The sequence below is a fragment of the Zingiber officinale genome, chromosome 1B (assembly GCF_018446385.1).
Source record: "Zingiber officinale cultivar Zhangliang chromosome 1B, Zo_v1.1, whole genome shotgun sequence".
NCBI classification, from domain to species: Eukaryota; Viridiplantae; Streptophyta; class Magnoliopsida; order Zingiberales; family Zingiberaceae; genus Zingiber; species Zingiber officinale.
The window spans coordinates 32,655,440-32,683,213 of NC_055986.1; the positions used below are offsets into that span (position 1 = coordinate 32,655,440).

The following is a 27,774-nucleotide window of genomic DNA, read 5'->3' on the forward strand; positions in this document are numbered from 1 at the left end:
AGTCAATAAGTTCGCCCATTTTAATTAAGAAACGTTATAAGATTTTACAGAACATTTGAGTCCGGAGTTTTCAAAATACTAACTTATCCATGCGTACGCGCTGATAGGTTTAGAAGAGCTTTAATAACCGTTGGATGCCGCCTCGGCTCCCAGAGGACCGTCCGATGATCCTACCTGCTCATGTTAGCGTTTCCGTTCTATTTCCCGGCCGTCTTGTAAATAACAATTGCGATTAATCGCGGCGGCGGGCTCCCAGAGGACCGTCTATTGCAACTCTCCCGCTTGTCGCTCCGCGTTAGGGTTTCTTCTCGCTTTCTCATGGCGCTCGATTTCTGATGCTTTAGAGCTCGATTCAGGGCTTGTTTCTCACTGTTCTACTACGCCTGGAGTCCACCGTTGGGTTAATCATTTAATTCCTAGCACTTTGTTTCTCTCTGTGCTGATATTGCGATGGCCTCCATTGTCAATGTGGTCAAGATCAATAGCGGTCTCGCCAATCGGTACTTCATCGCCGGCAATGCGCGAGAAGGACCAGTGGCCGGCCACGAAGAAACTGCTAATGGACATGGATTTGGCCACCGATTTGGTGAATCTAGGGTTTTCATGGAACTCGATTCGTTGGAGCTCAACGAGGTGGCCGATGGCGTGGTCTTAGAACGTGAAGAAGCAGGCTTATCTGGATCTCCCATGGACGTTCACGGGAGTGAGGTAGTAATAGGTCCAGGTATAAATTCTGAATCTCATACTGTGGGGAGTTTCTCTTCTAGCGTCGATGCCTTAGCTGAATTTTCTGTTGCAGAAAGTAAGGTTTGGGAGTACGATAATCTTTCCGACGCGGCCGGGTCTTCTGATGGGGTTAGGGATCTCCACGGGATAGTTGGAAACTGGAAGAACAGGTTCGAAGTGGGTGACATGGTGTGGGGGAAGGTGAAATCACACCCATGGTGGCCTGGCCAGATATTCAGTGAGGCTTTTGCTTTGTCTTCAGTACGGAGGACAAAAAGAGACGGTCATCTATTGGTCGCCTTCTTTGGGGATAGCAGCTACGGATGGTTTGACCCTTCTGAGCTCATCCCTTTTGATCCCCACTACGAGGAGAAATCTAAGCAGACCACCTTGCGGCCTTTTGTCAATGCGGTGGAAGAGGCAACGGACGAGAGAAGCAGGAGGGAGGCTCTTGCTCTGACTTGCTATTGTAGGAACAAATTCAACTTCAGGCCTGCACGTGTCCTAAGTTACTTTCATGTTGATGTTCCAGGATTTGAACGAGGGGGTATTTACTCATCAAAGCAGATAGAAGAAGCCAGGAACAAGTTTGTACCTGACCAGGTGCTCTCATATGTGAAGCAGATGGCTGCATGCCCTTTGGCAGATGATCTTTCCGCTATAAATTTGGTTAAGAAAATGGAAATGTTGGTTGCTTACCGGCGGGCGGTCTTCGAGGAGTTCGACGAGACATATGCACAAGCATTTGGGGTGAAGCCAGTAGGGTCGTCTTCACTGACTAGGGCTGTGTCAGATCATCCAGAAAAATTTTCTCCCCGAGGTATTAATCATTGCATGCCTTTCTATTGCCATGCTTTTACGTTGTCAGTGGGATATGATCAGTATTTAAATTTGTATAATTGCATCATACTAACACAATCAATCATTTGCAAACCAATTAACCTATATGTACGTTTCCTGCTCTTGGGTTTTATTAGAAGGTTTTGGGATTTCGTAGATGACCATCATGGATGTGCATTTTCATTCATTATCTTGCTCTTACTGTCATTCTTTCTTGTTTATGTTTACTTATAACTACACTCTCTTGACCGGGCATGTCATGGAATACTTGGAAAGAATGTGGTTATAATTGAGGGCAATGACCATATTAAGTCAGAAATAAAATGCTAAATTTTTGGTTCTATAACCTTTCTCAGACAATAATCTAGAAAATGCAATTATTTATTCTTGCAAACTCTTGATAGTGATATCCTAAAATATCTCGTTAAAGAATCATAACCTTAGTCAAATGATTTTCACTCTTCAATATCTTACATTCAGTGTTCTAAATGGTAGTATGCGGTGGTAGGCGGTCAATGACTGCTTACAGCCTCGACTGCTTAGATGGTTGAATTTTTTTATACATAATATTATAAATAGTCATCATTCTTTATGATGTTTTGTATAAACAAGCTTCATACAATACAATACAATTTATATAAGATACAAATAAATATATAAATGCATTTAACATGATAATTAATAAAAATTCATCACCATATTAATGCTAAAAAAGTAGTATCACTACTTATACTAAAAATCTACATTTAAATTTAAAGTTCCAATCCAACATAGCAACAAGTCAACAACGACTAACTAAACGTAACTAATCTTCTAAATCATCTACACACACCATCAACTACATTCATAATCCACTCATCATCGGACTCAAAATTAACATCTTCTTCATTCTTCTCCTTCGATGTATCTAATTCCTTATCAAGTTCTCTAATGGGGTTGTTCCTTACCCTCCTCCTTGGTTGTAGCATTTCATCCGCTCCCAAGGTCTCCACCACCATTCTCCAAGTCCTGAACTCGATTCAACCTCATCTTCATCACCATGATTAACAAGCCAACCTTAAACTTCACTAGCTTGAGAGGATAGAAGTAAATCTCTGTCCATTTCTCTTTTACTCTATTTCTTCATAAGATTGACATTGAATTTGACATATAAAAAATCATTCAATCTTGATGTCGCGAGCCTATTCTTCTTCTTAGTATGTATCTAAACAATTAGAAAATTATTAAAAATAAAAAGAAAAAAATAGATAACATAATTTATGAATTACTAATTACCCTTTCAAATTAATTCCAATTTCTTTTACACCCCCATAAACTACTTGTTAAAGAGAGGAATTGCATTGCCATTATTTATAAGTTTTAAGTGTCACCACCATAACTAGACTATCATCCAACTTAAAAACTTAAAGAAGCAAAAAACAAAACCCAAAAATAGATAAAAAAACATGTAGTGAATAGAAATAAAGGAAAGAGATGTACCTGGATCAAGGTCATGGTACACATTCACCTTCTCATATGTCGTGACCGCCGTTTTTCTTCCAAAGTTTCTGGATTTACTCTTATACTTCAACAATTCATCATTAGTTCTTGTTGGTGGGAAAAATTCTCTCAACACAATTCAAGAACTCATTCATAACATTGGTGTCATTTTATATGCTTGGAAACGAGATCCACAAGTAAGCGACATAATGCAAAGGACTATCAAGTCTACCCTTAAACTTCTCATCAATAATTTTCAAAATAGAGATGACATTTTCTTCTTTTTTAAAGCTTTCTAATCTCGTTCTTAGACTTGTTTTAGTGCACCCAAAAGGCGTAAAACTTTCACTAAAGAGGTGCAAACATTCAAATCCAAAGAAACACCATTCCAAAAAGTGATACTTGTTACTGTCGCCTCCGTTGCTTTCCCCGTCACACTACTCCTTAATTTTGTGTTGCTGCACTCCTCAGATGTAAACATAAATCTCAATTGATCTTTCTTGCATTTGAGACTTTCCAAGGTCAAAAATAGAGTAGCAAATCTAGTCACCCCGGACCTCACAATATCCTCCTTGGTATATTTCCACATAATAGCTAAAGTTTTATGATGTGCATAGATGAATATCGTTAGGGCCTTTGTTTTTTCAAGTATTCTACTAAACTTTTTCCAATTGCTTCAAGCATGAGGTTGATTGTATGAGTCACATAAGAGGTCTAGAAAATTTGAGGTTGTATAACGTTTAATAACTTCACGCCCGCCATATTATTTGTCGCATTGTCCGTCACTACTTGAACAATATGTTGAGAGCCAATTTTATTGATGTATTTTTCCACAAACTCAAAGGTGTAAGTCCTAGTGCGTGTCTCCATGGATTCTTCAATAGAACAAAGAATGAAGTGCCTAATTTGCAATTAACATATAAATTCAGAATGTTTCTCCTCTTGCGATCCGTCCATACATCAGTTATAATTGAACATCCATTTTTTATTCACTCTTCTTCATGCTTTTTTAGAGATAAGGCCATCTCAACTTCTTGTTTCTAAAGTGGCTCTCTTAGAAGATATTGACTTGGAGGTGTGTAGCCTGGACCGAATTTGTCAACTGCCTCTATAAATTGCCTGAAGCTTTGATTGCCAATTGTATGAAAAGGAATCCACGCCTCATAAATCCATCTTGAAGGCACTCGTGCACATCATTTGTAAACTTTAACTTTAATGCATCATTTATGTTTTATTGTTTTGCCTTTGTTGGATCGATTACGAATGCCCACTTATCAATAAGCCCAAGGTGCTTTGACTTCTTGACTTCTTGTTAGAAGAATCTCCCTCCACTTAACAATCTTCATCCTCTATATCTAACGCCTATATTTACTTCCACCCTATATTCTTTTATTTCTTCCACCCTTTCTTGCTTCTTATCTTGCTATTTTCAAGATAAGGTTACTCTTTTTTTTTTTTGTCTTCATTAGCTGTTTTATGACATGCTTCAAGCAATTACGATGCTTCATTCGTTAAACTCCTCCCTTAATAAGTTTCTTACATAATTTGCATGTGATCCAATCTATTTTTTTTGCAATACAATACTCCATAATCCCAAACAATATCACTAGACTTTCGCGTAAATTCAACTTCCCGTTGTTTCTCATATTCCGCCATTAATTTTCAATAATCAAATAAAAGATAAAAAAATTACAAGTTATAAAAAAATTTATTACAAAACATATTAACTAGAATAAAAATTTAATATAAATATATATTTTTTAAAATTATATATATATATATATATTAAATTAATAGGATAATTTTATTAGCTTTAATTAAATATATTTAAATTATCTCAATTATAGCTAGGAGTTGATTAAAATTATTAATTTAAAAGTATTCGAGTAAACCCTAAGTTAAAAAAGCAAAAAGCTTAAGTTTCGACTTCTTGCTTCGGATGCCTCGTGCGACGGACGCTTCTTCGAGTTCGGGTGATGCGTTCGGTCTTATGCGACGAGTCCGGACCCATTAGCGGGCCCACACGATGGGTTAGGACTCGTCGGGCTCAGGTGACGTGTCTGAAGCCCGGCGACTAGTCCGGTCGTGTCGCGGTGCACCGACGCCTTGTGTATGCCACTGGTTCGGGCAAAACGAGATGAGATTTCAATCTGAAATATATAAAATCCTAACCTATTGTTGGCAGTAGGCGATGACGGTAGCGACAGGCGACGAGTGGCGATGGGGGCGACAGCAGCGATGGAGGTAAGTTTTTTGAAATCAAAGCACTGAATGATTTTTTTTAACCTACGTTGCTTTAATCGCCTTAAAAGGCTGCCTTGACAAAAGTGGAGCGAGTGATGTCCGCCTCTTGCCTAGGTGGCCGCCTCAAATTCGGGGCGACAACAACGATGGAGGTAAGTTTTTTGAAATCAAAGCACCGAATGTTTTTTTTTAACCTACGTTGCTTTAACCGCCTTAAAAGGTTGCTTTGACAAAAGTGGAGCGGGTGATGTCCGCCTCCCGTGTAGGTGGCCACCTCAAATTCCATTTAGCACACTAGCTACATATTTGCAATATCAAACAATACAACAATAACAACAATCAAACTTTATCTCGCTAGGTGAGGTCATTTATATGGATTCTTTTTAACCATTGAGCTCTATCCCGTACTATATCATTATGTATATTTAAATAAAAATATATTTGATTTTATCGTTGCTAACCAAGTCTTTTTTGGTCTTCTTTTTTTTCGTTTGATGTGTATATTTGTCATACTTTCACATTACTTAATTATAATATTTATTGGTCGTCTAAGTATATATCTATATCATCTTAGACACGCCTCTCGGAGTTCTTTTAATAAGTGTAATTTTGACTTTCTCTTTATTATTTTTATTTCTTATCTGCCCATCCTTATATGTTCGCACATTCACCTTAACATTTTCATCTATGCAACTCTCATTTGCTTATGTTTTGGAGTTATAGCCCAATATTTAACTCCATATAACATGGTAGACTTAATTGTCATTTTATAAAATTTTCCTTTAAGTTTTAGAGGTATTTTATAATAGCAAAGAACACTTGATATTCTTTTCTATTTCAACGTTAAATAATATTATATATAAAAGAATTTATGACAAAAATGGATTTGGAATGATTATTTCTTTCTTTTTGATGTTGGCTAAAATGCTGGCTAATTACACCATATAATGACAACGGGACCAACGGATGGGATCAATTTTGATCGAGCAGAACACCATATATGGTTTTTCCCATCCGTTGTTTTCCGCTCGATTTTGAGGTGATCAATTTTGGCTTTAAAACCATTCGCTGATGGATTGTGTTTCTCTTTCCTCTTAAAATTTTAATGAAGTAAACGACGGAAGCTTTTTCACTGTGGATTGTCTATCTAGTAAGGATACATCATAAACATACATAGTGAATGACCAACAATCCAATTTGTAAAGATGCATTATATATATATATATATTCATGCGTGAATGACCCGCAATCCACTTAATATGAAAGACATCATGTAAATGCATAAAGGGTGAACGATCTGCAATCAAATTTAGAATTATACGTTGAACAACCCACAATTCACTTAGTGAGAAAGGTATCTCATGGAAAAAAGTTAAAGTGTAAAAACGTGTAAAATAACCAAAGGATTCTTCGTGAGTGTAAAGTAGTTTATAATATAAATAGTTTATTTGGTTTCTTATTGTATAAGTGAAGTATTCATTATTTTATTAATTTAGTAATTCACGTAGTTAGGTTGCTAGCCAGCGTTAAATCGACAAATGCTCAATGCATGAATCGATTAAACTATTGAGCTAATGGTAGGTTGTCCCCTTGAAGGAATGTGTTGCAGGGTTTGACTTAACGTCTCGACAAGGACTGCTACATCTCCAGAACTGAGGTACAGTGCTAAATATGCAAAAGTTCGCGTTGCAGGTCCGATTGTAACATATTGGCAAAAATTGTTATATTTCTATGAGAACTTGGGTGTACCGTTAAATATGTCAGATTTCTCATACCATAGGTTGGATAAGAACAAATATTATATGAAAATTAATAGTTTAAGATTTAGAATATGAAACATAGGAACGCTCTTGTAAATCAATAAAGATAGTAGATGCGATGATTTGGAGAAAAATTAGTATTTTGCGTGTACAAGAGACAAAATGAGTAAGCGAGAAGGCAAAGATAATAGAGAACTCGGGTTTTAAGTTATAGTATACATGAAAAAGTAAAACAAGAAATGGAGTAGGTATTGCTGTAGATAGTTTGTTAAAAGATTAAGCTGCAAGAGTAGTTAGAAAAAGAGAATAAAATTATAACTCTTAAGATAATAGTGGCGAAATAAACTATGAACGTAAGTAGCATATATGCAACACAAGTGGATTAGATAAAGTTACTAAATCAAGATTTTGGGACGACTTAGATGAAGTATAACAAAACATTTCGTCAAATGAAATGATTTTAATAGGAGGTGATTTAAATGAGTATATCAGAGTGAAAAATGAGGAATATAAGAGGGTACATGGGGTTATGAGTTTGAAACGAGAAATGAAGGGAAAATTATATTGAATTTTGCGATAGCATATGACCTTATATTAGCTAATACATTTTTTAAGAAAAGAAAAGAACACTTGTTTACGTTCAAAAGTGAGAATAATAAATTGCAAATTGATTTTCTTATGGTTAGGGAGAGGGATAGAAATATTTGTAAATATTACAAGGTTATCCGAGAAAGCTTAACTACTTAATATAGGTTAGTAGTGTTAGATATATGTCTCAAACATAATATCAATAAAAAGAAAATATATACAACTCCTAGAATTAAATGGTGTAAGTTAAAGGATAAGAAACAAAATATAGTTAAAGAGAAGGTAGGAGTACAAGCATTAGGTGAAATATACGGTGGCTTTAATACGACATGGGATAAGATGATATTAAAGTTGAAAATAGTAGCTAAGAGGGTACTCGGTGAGTAAAAGGATATGCACCACTAAGTAAGAAATCTTGGTAGTGGAATGAGAAAGTCCAAGAAAAGTGAAGGAAAAATGAATAGCTTATAAGGAATTATATATTTGTAAGAACGAAGAAAATTTAAGAAAATATACAATAGCCAAAAAAGAGAGGCTAAGAAAGTAGTGAATGAAAAAAGATTATATAAAAATTAGATAAGAAAGTGACATTTATCGAATAACTAAAGTGAGAGAAAGGAAAACAAGATATTTTATCTAAATAAAATATATTAAAGATGCATGCAATAGAGTACTAGTAAACGATAGAGAAATAAAAGAGCGGTGGAATATGTATTTTTAGTAACTTTTTAATGAAGATTTAGGTGATTAATTTAACTTAGATAATTTAAGTAGGTTAAATGCGTATAAAATTTAAATTTTTATCGCCAAACTTCAGAAGTAGAATAAGTTTTAAATGGGATGCACAATGGAAAAGTTGTTAGACCAGATAAAGGTATGAAAGTGTTTAGGAAAAAAAAGGTATTGAATGACTTGCAAAATTATTTAACGTGATATTGAAAATAAAAAAAATGTCTGATCAACATAGGGTAAGTATATTAGTTCTCTTATATAAGAATAAGGGAGACGTAAAAAATTATGCAAATTATAAGGGTATTAACTAATGAGTTATATCATGAAACTTTAGGAAAGAGTAACAGAAAAAGATTAAAGAAGGAGACCATGGTGACAAAAATCAATTTGGGTTTATATCTGGAAGGTAGACAATAAAAACTATACATCTTTTTGACAACTAATTGAAAAATATTGGGAGTAAAAACAAGATGTACACATGATATTCATGACTTAGAAAAGTTTATGATAGAGTCTTAAGAGAAATTATATAAAGAATTCTAGAAAAGATAGGTGTTAGCATAACATAACTTGAAATGAGGATGTAATGATCAGTGTAAAAACTTCAGGTGGAGTAACTAAAATATTTTCAATAAAGATAGAGTTACATCAAAGATCAGCTCTAAGTCCCTATCTGTTTATACTAATTATGACGAACTCACTGTACACATTCAAGATATGGTATTGCGGTGTATGTTGTTTGTAGATGATATTATTTTGGTAAATGAAACACGTGAAAGAGTAAATGCTAAACCCTAAATCCTAAATGTTAAACTTTAAACCCTAAACACTAGAAAGGAAATATTTTAGGCTCAGTAGAATAAAAACAGAATATATGAAATTTAAATTTAACAATATTAGACGTAATGAGACAATTGTTAAGATAGATAATGATGAGTTGCCGAAAACTAAGAGTTTTAAATATTTAGGATCATTTTTGCAAACAATGAAGAGACTGAGAGAGATGTCTTACATAGAATACAAGTAGGATGAATGAAATGGAGGAGAGCGTCGGATGTTTTATGTGATTATAAAGTATCTTTAAAACTTCAAAGAAAGTTTTACAAAATCGCAGTTAGTTATGTTATATGCAGTTAAATGTTGGAATATGACTCGAGTACATGAGCAGAAGATGAGAGTTGTAGAGATAAAAATGTTTGCTAGATGTGTGAATATGAAGGGGAGCCTTGGCGTAACGGTAAAGTTGTTGCTTTGTGGCCAAAAGGTCACGGGTTCAAATCCTGAAAACAACCTCTTGCAAAAAGCAGAGTAAGGCTGTGTACAATGGATCCTTCCCCGGGACCTCGCATGGCGAGAGCTTCGTGCACCGGGCTATGTTTTTTTTTTAAGATGTGTGGACATACGATAATGAACATAGAATATAAATAGGATGATTGAAATTGCGGAGAGCGTCAGATGTTTGATGTGATCGTAAAGTATTTTAAAATTTATAAGAAAGTTCTACAAAACCACAATTAGCTATGTTATATGGAGTTGAATGCTGGATATGACTCGAGCACATGAGCAGAAGATGAGAGTTGTAGAGATGAAGATGTTAAGGTGGGTGTGTGGACATACGATGATGAACAAAATAAGAAATGAGAGCATTAGAGAGAAAGTCGGAGTTGTATCTTTTGAGGAAAAACTCCGAGAGATACGTTTAAGATATACGAGTATGTACTTAGACGACTAATAATTGCTCAAGTTGAAATTATGACAAACATGCACATCAAACGAGGAAAAGAAAGACCAAAAAAGATTTATTTAATAATAATAAAATAAGATAAAGTTTTTTTAAGTATAGATGATGATATAGTAGAGAATAAAATCCAATGACGTAAAATGATCTATATAGCCGACCCCATCTAATGGGATAAGCCTTAGTTGTTGTTATTGTTGTAGTAATTGACGTAGTTCCTTTGGAGCGCAAATTTGTAGCTTGTGGTATAAGTATTGCATTTATTATTTTGTCAATTTAAGTAATAACATAGCCATTATGAGAGCGCGAAGTTGAAACTCTATTATGTAAGCATAATCGTCAATTTAGGTTGGGTGCGTCGGGTTGTCCCGTCCCGCCAAATAATATAAGTGGATTGGGTTGAAATTTTATCAATCCAACTTAAGGCAAGTCTAGGAGGGCCAACTTGCTTCGGTCGTGGGCCTAAGCGGCTCCGTTCGTAACAGGCTCGGGTTAGCCTATGGGTTGAGATTTTTTTTTTCTTCTAAAATTTAAAACTAAAGTGAAAAACTCAATGTGCTTGTGAGCTTGACTTGCCTAATCCATAACCCAAACTTAAAAATTTCAACTTTTCTATATATATTTTTATTTTAGTTTTTGGCAGGCTTGTGGGCTAGTCCATCTAACCTGCAAACCGCCTTGGGTTTGGGGGGTTGGAGATTTCCTAGCCTGCAAGAACGGCGGGTTGGCTTGCCCGCCTTGCCATATGATGTGTTTTTGGCGGGCTAACCCGTCTTGCCATGAGTTGACTCGTTTAACAAGTAATTGGATAAAAATCAAAAGGACATCCCTTAATATCATTTTCCTTAAAAACACTCTTCCAAAAGAATTCAAAACAACGTCTCATCATATTTTTCATTTCAAAAATATTCTTATTTCAATATTGTTTAGTAGATATGACATAGCTGTTACGTGTTAAATTAGTTATTATAGCATAAAGTAAAATGGCTCCCATTTGGTCCAAATTACTACCCATAGAATACTATTATATTAAAATACTCTTTACCAAATTGGTAGAAATTCTCTACCCAACAACCATCACATACCTGCTTCTATAGTTGCTGCAATAGTATAGTACTTATGTCATAAGTTGTTGCAATATTTTTGAAGTGATTTTTATTTGGATCAATTTTAAGTCATTTTGACCAAGTTATTAAATATTATTTTGTCATAATAATATTCTATATGTAGAAATTTTGATTAAGTTGAAGCGATTTACTTTATAGTAGCTATTGTAGCTATGCCTACACTACCAATGCCATAGTTGCTACAATAGCTACGCCGTAAGTGCTACAACAATGTTGGAATAAAGATTTTTCGACATGAGAAACATGCTAGAGCGTTGTTTTGACTTTTTTTATCCTATGGGTGTCCTTTTGATGAAAATGTTTATGAGGGGCATCTTTTGATTTTTGCCCATTTTAATTCAAAATTCCAAGCGCATTATCCCTTGTAAATCAATTTATCATCAACAAGTGATCAAAATATGCCAAGATATATAGATATCTATACATGTGCACTTATGAAGCAACAAGAGTAAATTAGTTATGAAATAATTCTCTTTAAATAATTCTCTTTTTCTAACAACTATAATTATATCATATACTTTTATAAATTTAATCACGCACACATAAGGTAAATTTAATAAAACAAGCTGGAAACACCCGCTTCAAATAGAAAGAAATATTTGATTTAACCAATTCGGCACATACATAACCTCAGAATGCACCCTTGTATACTATCGTACTCAATCCACATAATACAAATGTAGACTAATGCTCATCTACAACTTCAATCATCAAGATAAAATCATTGTTCGCACTGGCTTGCCCAGTTAGTTAGAGGGTGACATATTTGCTTCAATGGGTAGAGATTAATTTTTGGTAGGCGCGTGCCCTTAGGAAAAAACTCCTCCAATTCCTTAGTCACTTGATAGTCGATTATAAGCTGACTTTGTAATTTACCTCTATTCATATAATCTGGGGGATGAGCATAATCACCTTTGCTACAATCAAGATAAAATCATTGGATACAAAATGCTGGGACTTACCTCAGACACAAATACAACTCCATACAACTGGGGAGAAGCCCCCTGGTTAATTAGATACAATATGCAGGAAATGTAGGTTGCCATGGCGCAACGGTAAAGTTATTGCCATATGATTAAAAAGCAGGGTAAGACTGTGTACAATGGATCCTTCCTTGGGACCCCGCATGACGGGAGCTTCGTGCACCGAGCTGCCTTTTTATGCAGGAAATGTAGGTTACACAAAACTTCCCATTTTTTTTTTCTGTTTCAATTGTAACACTTCCAGATAGCTTAGTCTCAAATATATATTGTTACACTTTTAGCATTGAGGCATTCACATCTTTATTTTTTAAACAGAACCATATAATCCATCATAATCCGAGTCAAAGATGTTCTATTCTGAGTAGAATATTCCAATAACTCTTCCAGCTTTTATGAGGTCCTTGTTTCACATTTGTGACAACTCCGACTATTGATATATGATTATCCGATAACCCTTAACTACTATTTTGCTACGTGCATTGTTGTATATTTTTTCTAAACTGTATACCTTTACATATATGATCATCATCCTCTACAAAATATTCAATATATGAAAAACAGTCAATCTGAATTAAATATTATTTCTGCAAGAACAATTTGAGCATCAACCCGATATTCTGCTTTCATGCCTTTTGCCTTTTGGAATGGTGGCCAATAGGTCACATCTCCTTGATCACCCGTGTCTTCTAAGTGAACAAGGGAGATGAGGGTCTTGAAATTGTAGGTGAGCTTGGAAGTTGGAGAAGAGCTGCTTGTCGTCCACTTCTATTGGCCCTCCACGTCTGAGGGTACAGCAGCACCAAAAAGGAAGAAGGGCCAGGTGGAGGTCTTGGTTTCTACATGAGAGAGAGAGAGAGAGAGAGAGAGAGAGAGAGGGAGGGAGGGGGGCCGGGTTTGGGGGGGTAGGAGGAGGCAGTGGCAGCGCTGCCTATAACGAAGAGTGGAAGGAATAAAAGCACGGGAACGAAAAGCAATAGAATAGGTGTTAATTGACATTTTTCTAAATCAGTTCATTAATTTCGAAAATTACAATTGGGTCCCTGGAGAACAAATACTATAACAGGTTTTATGTCACCCACCAAAGTGTTTTGAAATTATGAGTTTGTGGACAAGCTTGACAAACATTTGAATTTAGGATCATAGAAATTTGTATAGATTGGGATTTGAGGCCTCTGTAACTTTCTGAATAAAATGGTTTGAATAATTTCTTAGCCAGAAATTAATCATCTTTGTATTTAAGTGTCGGTTGCAAAAACCATGAAAAGCCTAACAAAAACATTTGTATCCGAGTGTTTCTCCTTACATCAGGAAGTGTAACATGGGAACGGAGAAAGTTTATAATAGATGTCAGTAAAATAAGATATCTGTTATTTTTTGGATTTTAAGGTATTTTGGAGCTGAAGGCACAGTTATCTTGATGTGACCCAATTTTAACTAGATGGAATTAATCACCTCAATCTATCAAATAATCTTGAATGATTATTAATAACATGTTCAGGTTCTTTAATCCATTAAGGATCTTTAATTTTTAACATGTTCAGGTATCTTTTCAGAGAAGATACTAATCTACTGGCTCTTTTGCACAGCCACCTTTGCTCTATCCTTCACTAGGGGTTCTTCACTAAAGCTTCATATATATAACTATTCAAAGTTATCATTCCTCTTGATAAGTGGATGATTACTGGCAAGCTTTTCAAATTTTAATTAGAAGCATATTTTTATACCTTCCTAAGTGGAGTTGAGAAAGAGTTGATGAGATCTATGAGAGTTTGGCATGCAGGTCACTAGTGAGATCAAAGAAATTGCGGTAGTGATGGGGAAGTCATTGGACTACTAATTGTGGTGAGATGAAAGCTGATAATAGCTAAGGCAGAATTGTTCAGGACAATTGACGATGAGAGAGATGGGAGCCATGCATGAGAGAGAGACAGAGATGAGGGAAGGGTAACCATGTACATTAAAATACATGAGTAGCAAATATTTGACTTAATGATAAATCTTATTCTTAAGATAAATAGCTAGCCGAATCTGACCTGTTTAGGTTGATTACACGAGTGAGTAGTCGTCAAGATAAATAGGTTTGAATTGCCAATTCTACTCTACAACCCATGGCTTATTTTTGTGTTTTATTGTCCTTCAACATTATAACACTTAATGCCAAATTACATTGTCATATCTTAGTCTTTTATAGTGGTCGACCACTATAGTCGACTATATCCTACATTGAATTCTTTTGTACTTTGACTATTTATGCATTTATTTATTTTCATTTTTGGGGGGTTTATGCAGATTGGATAGTGCAAATTTCCTATAGAATAATGACTATTTACTTATTTTCAAATCAGCAATGTCGTGTTGCAGGCTGGTTCCCCTGGCCACTAGTCCAACCCATGGCTTTGGAGGACATTAGGGTAGGCCTTCGCCCCTAATCTGGTGTAAGGCTCCTCCTGTGCAAGACATATGTTGTTTATGGATATTTAACCTCTTTAATTAATGTATCAGTTTCTTATACAATTTTTCCATTGATTTTATATGTGCCACTGTTTAGTTTTAGTAAATATTTTTATTGAGTTTAAACATATGCGTGTCATATTTTTTAAATATATTTTTATATTAAATTATAAATGTTTTAATTTACTCTGTTAGTGTTTATTTTTTTCCAACCATATAATTTTATTTAGTTTAAGTGGTTTCTTTTTATTTAATTTATATTTTCCATGGCAGATACAAATATCTTCATTAGGTCCATTCAATTAGTTTAAATGGATATTTTTATTAATTTTTTACTTTATAATTTTTAGTATCATTTTAAAGTTTAGTTTGGAATTTATGCACTATGCTTGTCATAGAGTGGTTTCCAATAGAGGTAAGCTAAGTTGAGTTAATCTTTAGGGTGTTTAAATTTATTTGATAACTCTAGGATGTTTAAATTTATTTGATAAGGTAGTTAAGTTGAGTCTAAAATGAATTAAGTATTGATTGTTCAAATTTAACTCTATGAGTTTGAACGTGATTTAAGTTTGGTTCGTTTAGATGTTATCAAATTTTAATTTTAATTTATTTAATTGTTTAATTTTTTTGATTGATTATTGAATTTGATAATTTAAATTTGTTTGTTAATTTTAAAATTTTTTATTTGATATTGATAAGAATTTTATTAATAAATATAATTTATAAATATTATTTATGAATATTTTTCACGAATTTTATTCTTGAATTATGAATATTAACGAGTTGAATCTATGGAATTAAATTTATCTAATTTAATGAATTGTTTAATTTTATTTATTAACGAATATAAATAGATTTTTAACATCAAATTTATTCATTCATTTACCAACCTAACTTTTATACATACTGTGCAGCGCATGCCATGGTCATAACAAGGCATTTGTAATAATTTGTACTGCATAATATTTGTTTTTGATAGATACTTTAATTTACAAAAGTCTTTATTTATGAATAGAGATATGGAATAAAAAATAATTTCAAACTATTTTAAGAGTAGAGTATGCTTAGGTTGGCTGGATCAAATTGGCTCTTTGGATAGTTTTGAATAGTTATTGTGGTCTCACAAGATGCCTTGGAATTGACTCTACGGGTCATCTGAGTTGGTAAGTAGTGATTCATTTATCACTTGAGAACATGGGATTGAACCACGGCTATCAGAGCGTAAATCTATGGATTCTGTGCATCTTATCCCATCTACTACTTGCCTATTTGATTATCGTGATTTACCTTCTTTGTGATGACTTGTATGATGGAGATGTTAGGGACGAACGATTTAGTCTTATGCCACAAGATGCCTTGGAATTGCATGCATGCATGTGGAAGCAAATAGTCATGGCTGGTTCATGCATTACACTATGAATAGGGATCTTGCAGAACAACCGATTGGATGCACCGTGTGTTTAGAGTATTCAGTCGTTTCTGTGCATTCCTTAAGGGAGATTTTAAGGAAAATATGCACCTAAAATTTTTGCCTTTTTCACTTCTGGAAAGAAATCTTTCACCTTATTAATAGAAACTTCACTTCTTCTTGCTTGCTTGAATAACTTTCAACTCATCTTGGAATTTCTGCTTGTTTTAGGCCTTTAAAAGTTTACGAGGATTTAAAATTTAAAGTGTTTCGCTTTTGGATAGAAAATCATTGTATTCTAGAGAACTATTGCTAATAAATTGTAAGTATTGAGTAGGGTAATTATATTTCATAGAAAGAAAGAGTCTAGCCCTTATGATTTTGTTTATTTGGGAGGATGAAAATAAAAGTTATGAAAATAAATTACTTTTAATTATTTTTTTACCATTCAAATTAAATGAAAAATAATTTTCTTCCTTCTAACTCTCAATTATATAGTTGAATTTTCTCACTATGTGTCGTCTCATGTAGTCATGCAGTCAGTGTGGTGATCCCGCATGAACCACCTTGTGCATCTGGTGCGGTGGCCCCACACGGTTGTCTCGTGAGGCTACGTGCGATGACCCCACCAAGTCACCTTGCACGATTGCGGCACCTTATGTGGAGTTATATGAAAAAAGATGCATATAGATGCTCAAATGAGTATTTAGATGTTTTATAATAGCATAGTTATTATTAATTATTATTATAAAGAGGTGTTTTGAAAAACTTAAATAGATATAATCTACATTGTCATGTTGGGGGTATTGATTTACCAATGATCCTATAGTTTTATAAATTTTTTTATCGAATCAAATCAAGTAGAAAAGTTTTTGTAATATCTAGATCACGTATTCTAATTTTAAAATTATCAAATCACGTATCCAATTTAATTTTTGTCCCGGTTCACATTTGATTGTTATAATTGTAGCAGTTGAATCGATTTATTTTATATATTTTTTTAAAAATGATTGATTCATGTTTAAAAAATACTGTTCTCAATATGATATGTCAAATTGATGATTGAGGGCATTTATATAATTAGGAGAACTAGACGAATACATACGAATTGATTTTATATCATTCTGAGCTTTCTAGGTCTATCAACATATTTTGAAACTAGATTTTATGTGTTCGTTTAGTTTTTATGATTATATAAATGTTCTTAAACATTAATTTGACCTACTATATTGAGAGCCGTGCTTTTTTAAATACGGATGTGTTGAAAAATCTAATTCGTGTTTAAAAAATCACTACTCTTAACATATTTGGTCAAATTGATATTTGAGGGTATAAATATAATAATTAGACGAACTCACAAGACCTAGTTTCACGTCATTCCAATCTCTTTGATTGTTAGGACCAAAATTCAAATATTTTTATAATGGTACGATATTGCCCACTTTAGATCTAAGTTCTTATGGTTTTGTTTTTGTGTTATACCTAAAATGTCTCATACTAATGGAAATATCTTTCACTTATAAGTTTATGATCCTTTCCATGTGTTTTCATTATGGGATTTTGTTTACAATCGTTGCAATCCAACAATCCCCCCTCAAATGAAGGACCTCCCTCTCAAGCCTATTCACTTGATGACATCTGATTCTTGATCCATCAGGATTTTCCTGCTTTCGATCCAACCGGCCTATTAGCACTTCCTTGCTCATTGGTCTATCCGACCTACTAGGATTTTCTTACTATTCGGTCCAATCGATTTACTAGGTCTTCGTTGCCTAGTTGTAATTAGAACTTCTCTGTCTAGTGTTAGGTGTTCTTGATCTAGACATGGGGCTCTTATTTCTTTTGTTAGAAGTCAATATTCCACCCACATGACTCAATTGGACTATGTCTATTGTGCACAGTCGGCGGTTAGTCCTTTTGGCCGTCCAAGCTTTAATACCAATTGTTAGGATCAAAAGAATTCAGATATTTTCACAATAGTATGATATTGTCCACTTTGGACCTAAGTTCTCGTGATTTTATTTTTGGACTTTTTCGAAAATGCCTCATACTAATGGAGATATTTTTTTCTTATAAGTCCATAATCTTTTCCATGTATTTTCAATGTGGAACTTTGTTTATAATCATTGCAATTCAACAATTGGTTCATCAACCAATTTTTGGCCGAATGAACTTAAAGAATTTCGGTCAAAATCGACTGATAGAACTAGAGAGGTTAGAATGATGTGAAATCAGATTCTATGTGTTCGTTTAGTTCTCTTGATTATATAAATGTTCTCAAATATTAATTCGTGTTCAAAAAATTTAATTCGTGTTCAAAAAATTATTACTCTCAATATATTAGATCAAATTGATGTTTGAGAGCATAGATATAATTATAAGAACTTGACGAACTTAGAGGACCTAGTTTCACGTCATTATGAGCCCTCTAGGTTCATCAACCGATTTTGCCAAATGAACTTAAAGAGTTTCAATCAAAATAAGTAAATAGACATAGAGAGCTTGGATTGATGTGAAATTAAATCCTATGAGTTCATCCCCTCTAGGTTCATCAATTGATTTTGCCTAAATGAACTTAAAGAGTTTCAATCAAAATAAGTAAATAGACATAGAGAGCTTGGAATGATGTGAAACTAGATCCTATGAGTTCATCTAGTGCTTCTGATTATATTCATATTGTCAACATCAATCTGACCTAATATATTTAGAGAAAATTTTTTGAACATGAATTAGTTTTTTGGACATATTCGTGTTCAAAAAAATCATTATTTTTAATATTATGGATCAAATTGATATATGAGGAGAATTAAACGAGCATGTTGGACATGATTTCATGCCATTCTAAGCTCACTATATTTATTAGTCGATTTTGATCGAAATCAATTGATGGATATAGAAAAATCGGAATGATATGAAATCAGTTTATATGTGTTTGTATAATTCTTCTGATTATATAAATGTTTTCAAATATTAATTTGATTAATTATATTGAAAATAATGATTTTTTTTTTATATAAATTAATTATTTTTTTAAACCGTAAAATTAATTGATTCAACCGCTATAATTGTAGTAGTGGAACAGTAACAAGGGTAAAAATAGAATTGAATACTTGATTTATAATTTTAAAACTGGCTACATGATTCGAGTATTTCTAAAACTTTTCAAAGTTCTATTGACCAAATTCATACTAATTAGACATACTTTGTTTAATATAATCAGATATCTTTATTCACCTTATGATTTTAATATCAAGGTCTTATTTCTTTGGGCTCAACAACTCTAGTTAATTATATTTAAAAAATCGTTCATAATAAATACCATGAGGGGGCTTTAATCCTGTTTCATGTATTTGGCTCAACTGCTCTTCCGTAGTTTTCTCTGCAGCAAGATGTTATTTGTTTATTTATTAAATAATCTCTTTAATTTAATTTCACGATTATAATCTCCAAACGTTTATTTCTTTATTTAATGATTCTACGCAACAGCACCTCTTAGCGGTCAACTGGTTATTCCTGAGCACCGCCGCCACCCGAGAAGGTCCTCCCATGCCCTCCTCCCTCACAAGCTCTCGTCCGCCAAGGACAAATACGTGCTTAAGCGGAGGGATCCGCAGCTTCTCTTCTCCGGCGCCACCCTCACTGGCTCGTCCAAGCTTACGCCACTGGACTTCCCCTCTCCTATCCAACCCTTCAGCAGCTTCCACAACATCTTCCCCATCGCCCCACAGCCGCTCCCTCCCCGCCCGACAACTGCAGGGCAGGATGCCTCCGCTTCTGGAGACTACGTGCTTCAGAAGAGACCTCCCGCTGATTTCGCTGACGACAAGCCACCGCGGCAAGTCTCTCCTGCCCCTCTTGCAAAGGTGCAAGTGTCGGAGCAGAAACCTTCGCCGTCGGCGGTGGATGTTCCCGTTGCTACTGCTCCTCGAACGGATCCTCCTGTGCTCGGCGCAGTTGCTGATGCTAAAGATGGGGCTGCGTTAGCTCGGCCATCGGACGCATGGAAGCCGGGGGGCGTCGTCGTTTCCGGGGGAATCCCAACGAAGAAGAAGATCAAAAAGCGCCCGCGTGAAGATGGTGGCGTCTCCATACTTGATGCCGCCGGTGAAATCATGCAAAAGAAGAAGGAGAGCAAAGAACGGAGCAATGATGGGAAGTCGGCCTCCGCTTTTGTTAGCGTCGGGCCCGAGCAGCCGAAGCTAGCTGAGCCCTTTCCGTCTGCCCCTCGTCTTCCGCAGGTCTCTGATCTGGTAGGCGACCTGCGAGAGCTTGCGCTTGATCCGTACTATGGCTCGGACCGAGACGTCCCAGCGGCCGTGCTCCATGCCTTCCTCAAGTTCCGGTCGCTGGTGTATAAAAAAAGCTTTGTCCTTCCGTCGCCCGCCGAGGCAGAAACCGCTAAGGTCCAACCTGCCAAACCTCCACGACTGCTGCCGGAGGCTATTGCTGAATCCTCCAAGATTGCTCCGGCGAAGCCAGCCAAAGTGGGCAAGGTGCCACCTGTCGTCACCAAGCCACCTAAGCCCGGTTTTAGATCCAATGACCCTTCAATCGCCGGACGGAAACGTACCGCGTCCGATCGCCTGGAGGAAATGAACATGAAGAAGCAGAAGAAGATGGACATGGTCAAGACTCTGGTCGGTGAAAAGAAGGCGGTCATCAGCCAGAAAGGACCCGTCGGGCAGAAGGAAGCCGGCACTTCATCAACGGTGGTCGCTGCTTCTTTATCAACAACATCACCCCCTGCTGCGTCGGCGAAGCCTTGCAACGCCAAGGCAGCGGAACCCGTCAAGAATCCAGAACTTCGCCTGTCCTCTCCGACCGCTCTCGTGATGAAGTTTCCCCCACAGACGACGCTGCCGTCCATCGCCACATTGAAGGCAAGATTCGCCCGGTTCGGACCCCTCGAGCTCTCCAGCTTCCGCGTGTACTGGCAATCCTACACCTGCAAAGTGGTCTACAAGTTCAAGCCCGACGCAGAGGCCGCGCTCCAATACGCGCGGGAAAACAAGATGTTTGGCCAGCTGAAGGTTTATTTCCATCTCCGCGACTCCGACACGCAGGCGCCGGAGCCGTTCGCTGAAGCCGGCTGGCAGACACAGGAATCCCGCCCCGCCGAAGGTGCTCAGTTGGGACCGGGAAACAGCGCGAGCAGCAGAATCACCTCCTCGAGGCCGCTAATCAATCCGAACCAGAAGCCAAGTGGGCGGCTCAAATCCATTCTGAAGAAACCCGGCGAAGATGCTGCTCCGAGCAGCGGCAGAGAGGCGGCGCGTGTAAAATTCATGTTAGACAACGTCAACGGAAAGCCAGAGCGGCTGCCATCACCTCCTCCAGAGCTTGTCATCAGTAAGACCACAGAGCCCCCTACTATCCTCCCCCCACCACCGCTTCCCTCTCGCCCGCTCTTTAGAACCATTGACACTGCTTCATTTCCACCACCACCACCATTGGCAGCTCCATTACAGCGACTGGCCACCAACCGGGTGGTTCCACCGCCACCCTTCTCCCATGGTAGTGCGGAGGGAAGAACAATCGTGAACAAGGACCTGGCGAAGCAGATGGTGAGCCTTATGGTTAGGTGCAACGAGATAGTGAACAGTGCGAAGTCACTGCCAGGGTACTCTCCTTACCGCCCGCTGTAGGAGGGAGAAGCGCGTTATCGCGGTGTCATTTTGACAAAGACATTGTCATTTGCTTCTGGATCATTTTGATGCTCAGATTGTGTTGTAACACTATTAGAAATTAGAACTCATGCTGTTTGTTTGATGATTTGCTCCTGGAATTATTAAAAAAAAGTACCAACTTGATTTTCAAAATACCATTTGTTATTAAGTTGCCGATGGAGGAGGAAATGAGGCATCAGACATTTGGCCCGCACCATGCGATTTCAGTCGCAACTGGCGCATCTCACGCAATTTTTTCACGGTTCAAAAGAGAAAAAAGAGAAAAAAGAGAAAAGAGAAAAGAGAAAAGAGAAAGAATCCTTCAACTTGTGTAGCAGATGATATGCTCGTGATGCAGGTGTAAAGCTGAATGTTTGACCTATCAGCTGAATGTTTGGAAACCTCTGGCACGCTTTTCCTATATATCTCTTCGTCAGCCACTGTTTTTGTTTCCACAGAATGATGGAGCTAACTATTCCACGAGGTTTCCTTGTAACTAATGTGCTGTAAATGTAATATTGTTCCTACCTTTGTCATTTCCCTTTAATTTTCTCCTCTTTTTTATGTATTTATTTATTTATTTATTTTATGACCGGCACAGTTTCCAATGCGCATTCTTCTCCTCCTTCGTATGACCGACCAGCCGTTGCTTTTGCCATTTAATATGTGCCATATCGATTGCTCCTTCTCTTCCTCTGTCACAGAGAAGCTTCCTTATGAATTAACCTGCCTCTTTCCTCCTCTGACGCTTTAAATCTTTCCTTTGCCTACAATAAAGCCAAAGGGAACAGGGGAAGTTTTGAACGAGATGCTCCTCTATCTTTAAATGCTGAATTTAGTTCAATTGCTCAAATCTAACTATTGGGATCGAAACAAACAATTATCGAATGACCTGGCTCGCAATAGACAACTCCAATTTAATTACTCTTAATTAAGCATCAGCTTAGTCACATAAAATAAACTAATAAACCTCTCACACATAAGAAAAGTTCTCAACTCGCTGAATCTATAAATGTGTCAAGCTTCCATTGTGACAACGACCTACTGAAATTACAGTCTCAACGTCATTATTGGATCTGTAACCAAACTTCTGATCCAAATGATGGTGATCAAACTGATCAGCAGTAGTGATCATCATGCTTGCTGGGGCGAGGGTTTGACATGCTCTCTGCAACATGCTTTGCATGTACTTCTCATGCGCTTCAATCCTCATTTGAAGTATTTCTTGCACCTATTGCATTAACAATAGAATTGTGAGTTTCAACTATACTGTTTTAATCGACAATATTAACCGACTGGTTGTTTATATCTCGCCTCTAATTGTTCATACAGTCTCCTTTGTACTTCCATCTGCATCGTGTCCATGTTTCTTCTACACACATCGATTAACTTAAATTCAATATTTTTTTTATAAAAAAAGGGAGTAAATTTCAAGGTATAATTAACAAACTTACTCGTTCATGTTACTTCCAGGAAGTTCTAGGGATGGTGAATCTACACAATCAAATCAGAACTTGATCATATATATAAACAAATTAAAAAAGAAGTAAGTAATCAACTCACCACGCTTGAAAAAGTTATGATCATGATTAAGATCCTTGTGAGGTTGCTTTCCGAGTCTAAATTTCTACAACAAAACATCACAAAATTGATAAATTAAGGATATGCATGGCACAAAGATGAACTAATTGTAGTACTTGGAGATGGCTCTTAAGGTGATAGAGAGTGAGGCCCTTGACACCCATAACTCTCATGATCGTCTTCGGCGTCGCCTCTACAAACAAATCAATTATGTTTGTAATGGTGTTTACTGATGTATATAGCAGACGATCAATCAAGAGACTAAACAAAGAAGAGATAAAAGTGCAGTTAGCCTACTATCCGGTCCTCCGAGTTGCCTAACCGCATCGACAAACCGGTCATGGAGCTCGGTGGTCCATCGCAGGCGGGGCTTGTAATCAGTGGTGAGGACGAGTTCCGAATCGCCTTGGACAGATAAAGGAGGAGGTCTCTCATGGGAGGAAGAAGAACTCAAAGTTGTTGTTGCCTTGAACATTCTTTTCTTTTCTTCCAATCTTTTGATCAGTTAATCTTAATCTACAAATCTCTGCAGTAGCAATGAGACTAAACAGCTGCTGCTTCTGCTCCTCTCCCTCCACATCTCTCATGGCGATGAGTACTTATTCCTCCTCCTGCAGCAAATAACTTAAAGCCACCGACATGAAACCTATTGCTTTGCTAAAATGGTGATAAAAGACGAATATACTCACCCCAACGCCCCCGTCAACTTGTCCCAGGATCAACACAGAGGAACTAAATCATAGACGGCTACTAACTTTTAGAATAATAACTAATAACACATAAGGGAGACATTTATTTCGATTTTATCAAAAGATTGTGTGCAAGTGAGAGAGAGAAGGGAGAGGGAGGGAATAAATAATGTTATTAGGGTGTTAATTACTGTTTTAAAAAATAAAATTAATAAAAGATTAATTGCCTTAAGATTTATATCAATAAGATCCTAAAAGTAGCCGCATCTTGCAGTCCTATTACCCTCTTGTTTACTGGTTTATTATGTGTAAGTGCAGCAACATGAATGATGCTCAATCTAATGGGGCTCTCTTTTGTTATCTTAATTATGCCTTGTTTATATTTTAATAAATTAAACTGGACACTAATAGCTAGCAAGGCCACTAACTGCATTGCTCTTGATCAATTTAATTTATCAATTCATTCTTTTGTGACTTCAGTTTTCCACCATTAGACGACCTTATTTGATTCAATTTTCGAAACACACGCGATGATTGATGATGATCACAGGGAACACATCTTAGTGAAAAAACATTGAAAACTTCTCTTTATATATATTGATCCGGTCTAAAATCGGGAAAAATGGACAGTTGACTAGGTGATTTCAATGTTGACCGTGAAAAGACTTTGGGCTGAAGGAAGATGACATCGAGCAGTTCTAAATGTCAAAAAAGAATATAGAGGGAAGAAAACGTTAGCAACTAGGCCATTGAGGGATATCCGGTACAGACACTCAGACGTTCAAATCAGGCAAGTGGTCGAGATAAAAATAGAATACGATAAACAGTAAAAATGGGCAATGAGATTCGAGTTTCTAATCTTGTGTACCTACGCCTTTAGGAGTAGATTTCTTATATACCGCTAGTTTTCCTCTGTGAATGAATATCGATGCATTTCTAAAGAAGGATCAATTATTTTGGCATTCTAATAACTTTTCTAAAATAGACCCACCATTTCGGTATTTTGCAGGGTAAAAACTTCCTTCGTACGTGATCCTATCTGAAAGTGGTGGAGATGACACGCTGGGCAAATGACTATGTTGTTGACTGAGAGAAGACTCTGGGATGGAGAAGAGACGACACCTGACACTCCTTCCTATACACATTGTAAAGAGGTCAAAAGGGAGCGTTAGAGCAAGAACCAGGGAGAGGGTCCCTGACACAGATACTCTGACACTCATGTCAATACCATATAAGAGCGAAAAGTGGAGAAGATGAATAGTAGATGCGTGCGTCTTCTAACGTTGTAAAGCGTACCTAGAAAATAGAGAGGATCCCTTTTTTATATTGACCCTTAGAACTCCCATAATCATGAGATGTTAGAGAATGTCTAGTGTCATAATATGTTGAGTAATAGAATGTGTACAATACCTTTCAAGGAAGGTTCCATTTTATCCATATGAACTGTCTTTTGTAACCCTCATATTAATGAGGCGGTTCAGAATGTCAGATGTTAAAATATGCTAAGTAACGTCAAACAATGGAAGCTGTACAAACACCCTCCAAGGAAGGTTCCGTTTCCTATATATGCCTTGGTAGCAAAATATTTTTTGTCAATTAACTATTATTCTGTAACAAGTTATGATTTCCTGATAGTGTTGTCTCCTAGAGGTAGTCTGACCAGCCGCATAATGAGAGTTGTGTTGTAAAAGTGGGGAGCTGGATTCACTAGACCTGAGTCTTGTTCCCACTTGATTTTTTGATCGGTTAGTTTGACCAACTGGCCCTGCATCTGATCATCCACTAATGCTACAATCAACTTTATCTTCTTGGAAAAATGCATGTCAGACCCTTGATATGCTAAGTAATGTGCCGTTGATATGCGGGAGGGTCTCTTTATTGAAATGATTTGGTTGTCTTGTCCATCATAACTGTTGTTTCCTATGTACTCATCACGTGTCCCACGAACTCCTCGTTCTCTGCTATAATAGTTGATGCACACCTTTTTATACCGATCGATTAATTTCCTGCTCTATGATTTGACGGCTACCTTAAATTAGGGCGTTGTGATTGAACGATTGAGCTTAAAGAATCTCTTACGGCCTATGTTTAAATATCCAAGAAAACCCATCCATGCTTCATCTTCTTCCATCTTCCCCTTCGGAAACTTCTGTCAACCACGCTCTCTCTTTCGCGATCCATGCTAGTAAGTGTCTTCTCCAATCTTCCTTTATTTCTCTCTTACCCATCCACGGCCGAAGAAATATTCACTCCTTGATATACTTTCACTCGATCAGACTTCGACAACTATGAGAGATTTCGCATTCGTATCCCAACTCAGGATCATCTTCATCGTCCTTCGCCTAGCTATGTCACCTTCTTCAATGATTAACTTTTCGCAGGTATACGCTTTCCAATCCCCCACTTTTTGTATGAAATAAGCCACTACTTTGATATTCTACTCCAACAACTCACACCCAATTCCTTCCACTCCATGTGCGGAATGACCATTCTGTTCCACCTATATAGCATCCCTCTGACCCCGTATAATTTTCATTACTTTTCTTATCCTAAAAAAAAAATCAGAATCCAGTGTCTTCTTATTCCAATCTCATCCTAAGGCAGCCTTCTTCAAGAAGTTGCCTTCCTCTATTAAGGGATAGAAATCTCATTTCTTTTCCATTTAGATACTTGATCCTGTGTCTTAGCCAACCAAATGACAGTCGGATCTTCCTCCTATTCCTTATTTAGGTGACTACAAACATAATCCCACCTTTGTTTTTTGTTTCAGAGAGGCTGGTTGGCTTACAATTCAACGTTCCCCACTTGCTGTAGGAGGACCTCCTCTACCTGTTCGAACTAAACTCCATCCGAGCGAAGCTTTCCTGTTCCTTTGGTAAGGATTGATAACTTAGCCTTCCTGTTATTGCTAATTAAGGTATTTTTTTTTATTTTATGCAGTCGACACCCTTTTCCTGGCGTTAGCTTTTGAGTCCCTACAATTGAAGGAAATCGAGTTAGATTGACAAGAGCAGCTTCTTTTAGCCGAATGGGAAAACCAACGGGATGATCCTTCTGGAGAAGCATCCAGTAGCTAAGTAGGCGATACAGTGAAGTACTAGCTATAGAAGGGCTATCTTCCGATCTTCCAATAATACTAGAAGAAATTCTTCCCATTGAAGCAGAAGCACCAGTGAAACCTAGACACAAGATGCACCGACTCGCCCCTACTACACAATTATCCCCTGAGCGAACGTCTTCTCCTGCTGTGACTTCCCCCCAATCGACGCCAACTAGGGATAACACTCCAACCCCGCCTTTCGAGTGGATGCCTTCAACCCTAGCTTTCGACAGCTTGGTTCAAGGAGGAGCAATCTTCATGCTGAGAGGGTGTTCTATCGTGACTACTCCTCAATTATCATCCCTTCTTCCAATTTCTTCGCTGGTCGAGGCTTCCTCCAGCAAGCCGAAGGATTGTTACAAATTTTTAGCTATCTACGACGTACCCTCTAATCAAGTGGTAGCCTCTCCCTCGGATCCACTGGCAGTTTGTGTTGAATATTACAAAAGGGCCAGTTAATAGAGGTCTGGGAGTTGTCCATGACCTGGTCAGAAGATTACATAATAACAGAGATGACTGATGGGTTTACCCAAGACTTAACCATGGTAAGTTTAAGCTAGCCTACCTTCTCTTATCCTAAACACTTTTGATGATGACTTTTCTATAGATTTGGGGAGTCAGGATGAGTATAACCTAAACCTTAGTAGACTTGGCCTGACAGA

General features: G+C 36.9%; 2 protein-coding genes across 4 annotated transcripts; one reads left to right on the forward strand and one right to left on the reverse strand.

The window, feature by feature from the left end:
• The first annotated feature begins 218 nt into the window (after nt 1-218).
• On the forward strand, nt 219-21,875 carry LOC122054511. 2 transcript variants are annotated; one of them, XM_042616078.1, is made up of 3 exons: nt 219-724; nt 800-1,546; nt 19,563-21,875. In XM_042616078.1, the coding sequence occupies exons 1-3, from the start codon at nt 451-453 to the stop codon at nt 21,719-21,721; spliced, it is 3,180 nt and encodes a 1,059-aa protein (XP_042472012.1). In that variant the 5' UTR covers nt 219-450; the 3' UTR covers nt 21,722-21,875. The 2 variants fall into 2 exon arrangements, with proteins under 2 accessions (XP_042472012.1, XP_042472013.1); XM_042616079.1 differs by having other exon boundaries at nt 573-708.
• A 760-nt stretch (nt 21,876-22,635) lies between these two features.
• Nucleotides 22,636-23,932, reverse strand: LOC122050708 (myb family transcription factor APL-like). 2 transcript variants are annotated; one of them, XM_042611684.1, is made up of 6 exons: nt 23,621-23,932; nt 23,440-23,516; nt 23,306-23,369; nt 23,197-23,236; nt 23,057-23,111; nt 22,636-22,973 (listed from the first exon to the last, which is right to left on the reverse strand). In XM_042611684.1, the coding sequence occupies exons 1-6, from the start codon at nt 23,796-23,798 to the stop codon at nt 22,749-22,751; spliced, it is 639 nt and encodes a 212-aa protein (XP_042467618.1). In that variant the 5' UTR covers nt 23,799-23,932; the 3' UTR covers nt 22,636-22,748. The 2 variants fall into 2 exon arrangements, with proteins under 2 accessions (XP_042467618.1, XP_042467555.1); XM_042611621.1 differs by having other exon boundaries at nt 23,057-23,114.
• Nucleotides 23,933-27,774: the final 3,842 nt, after the last annotated feature.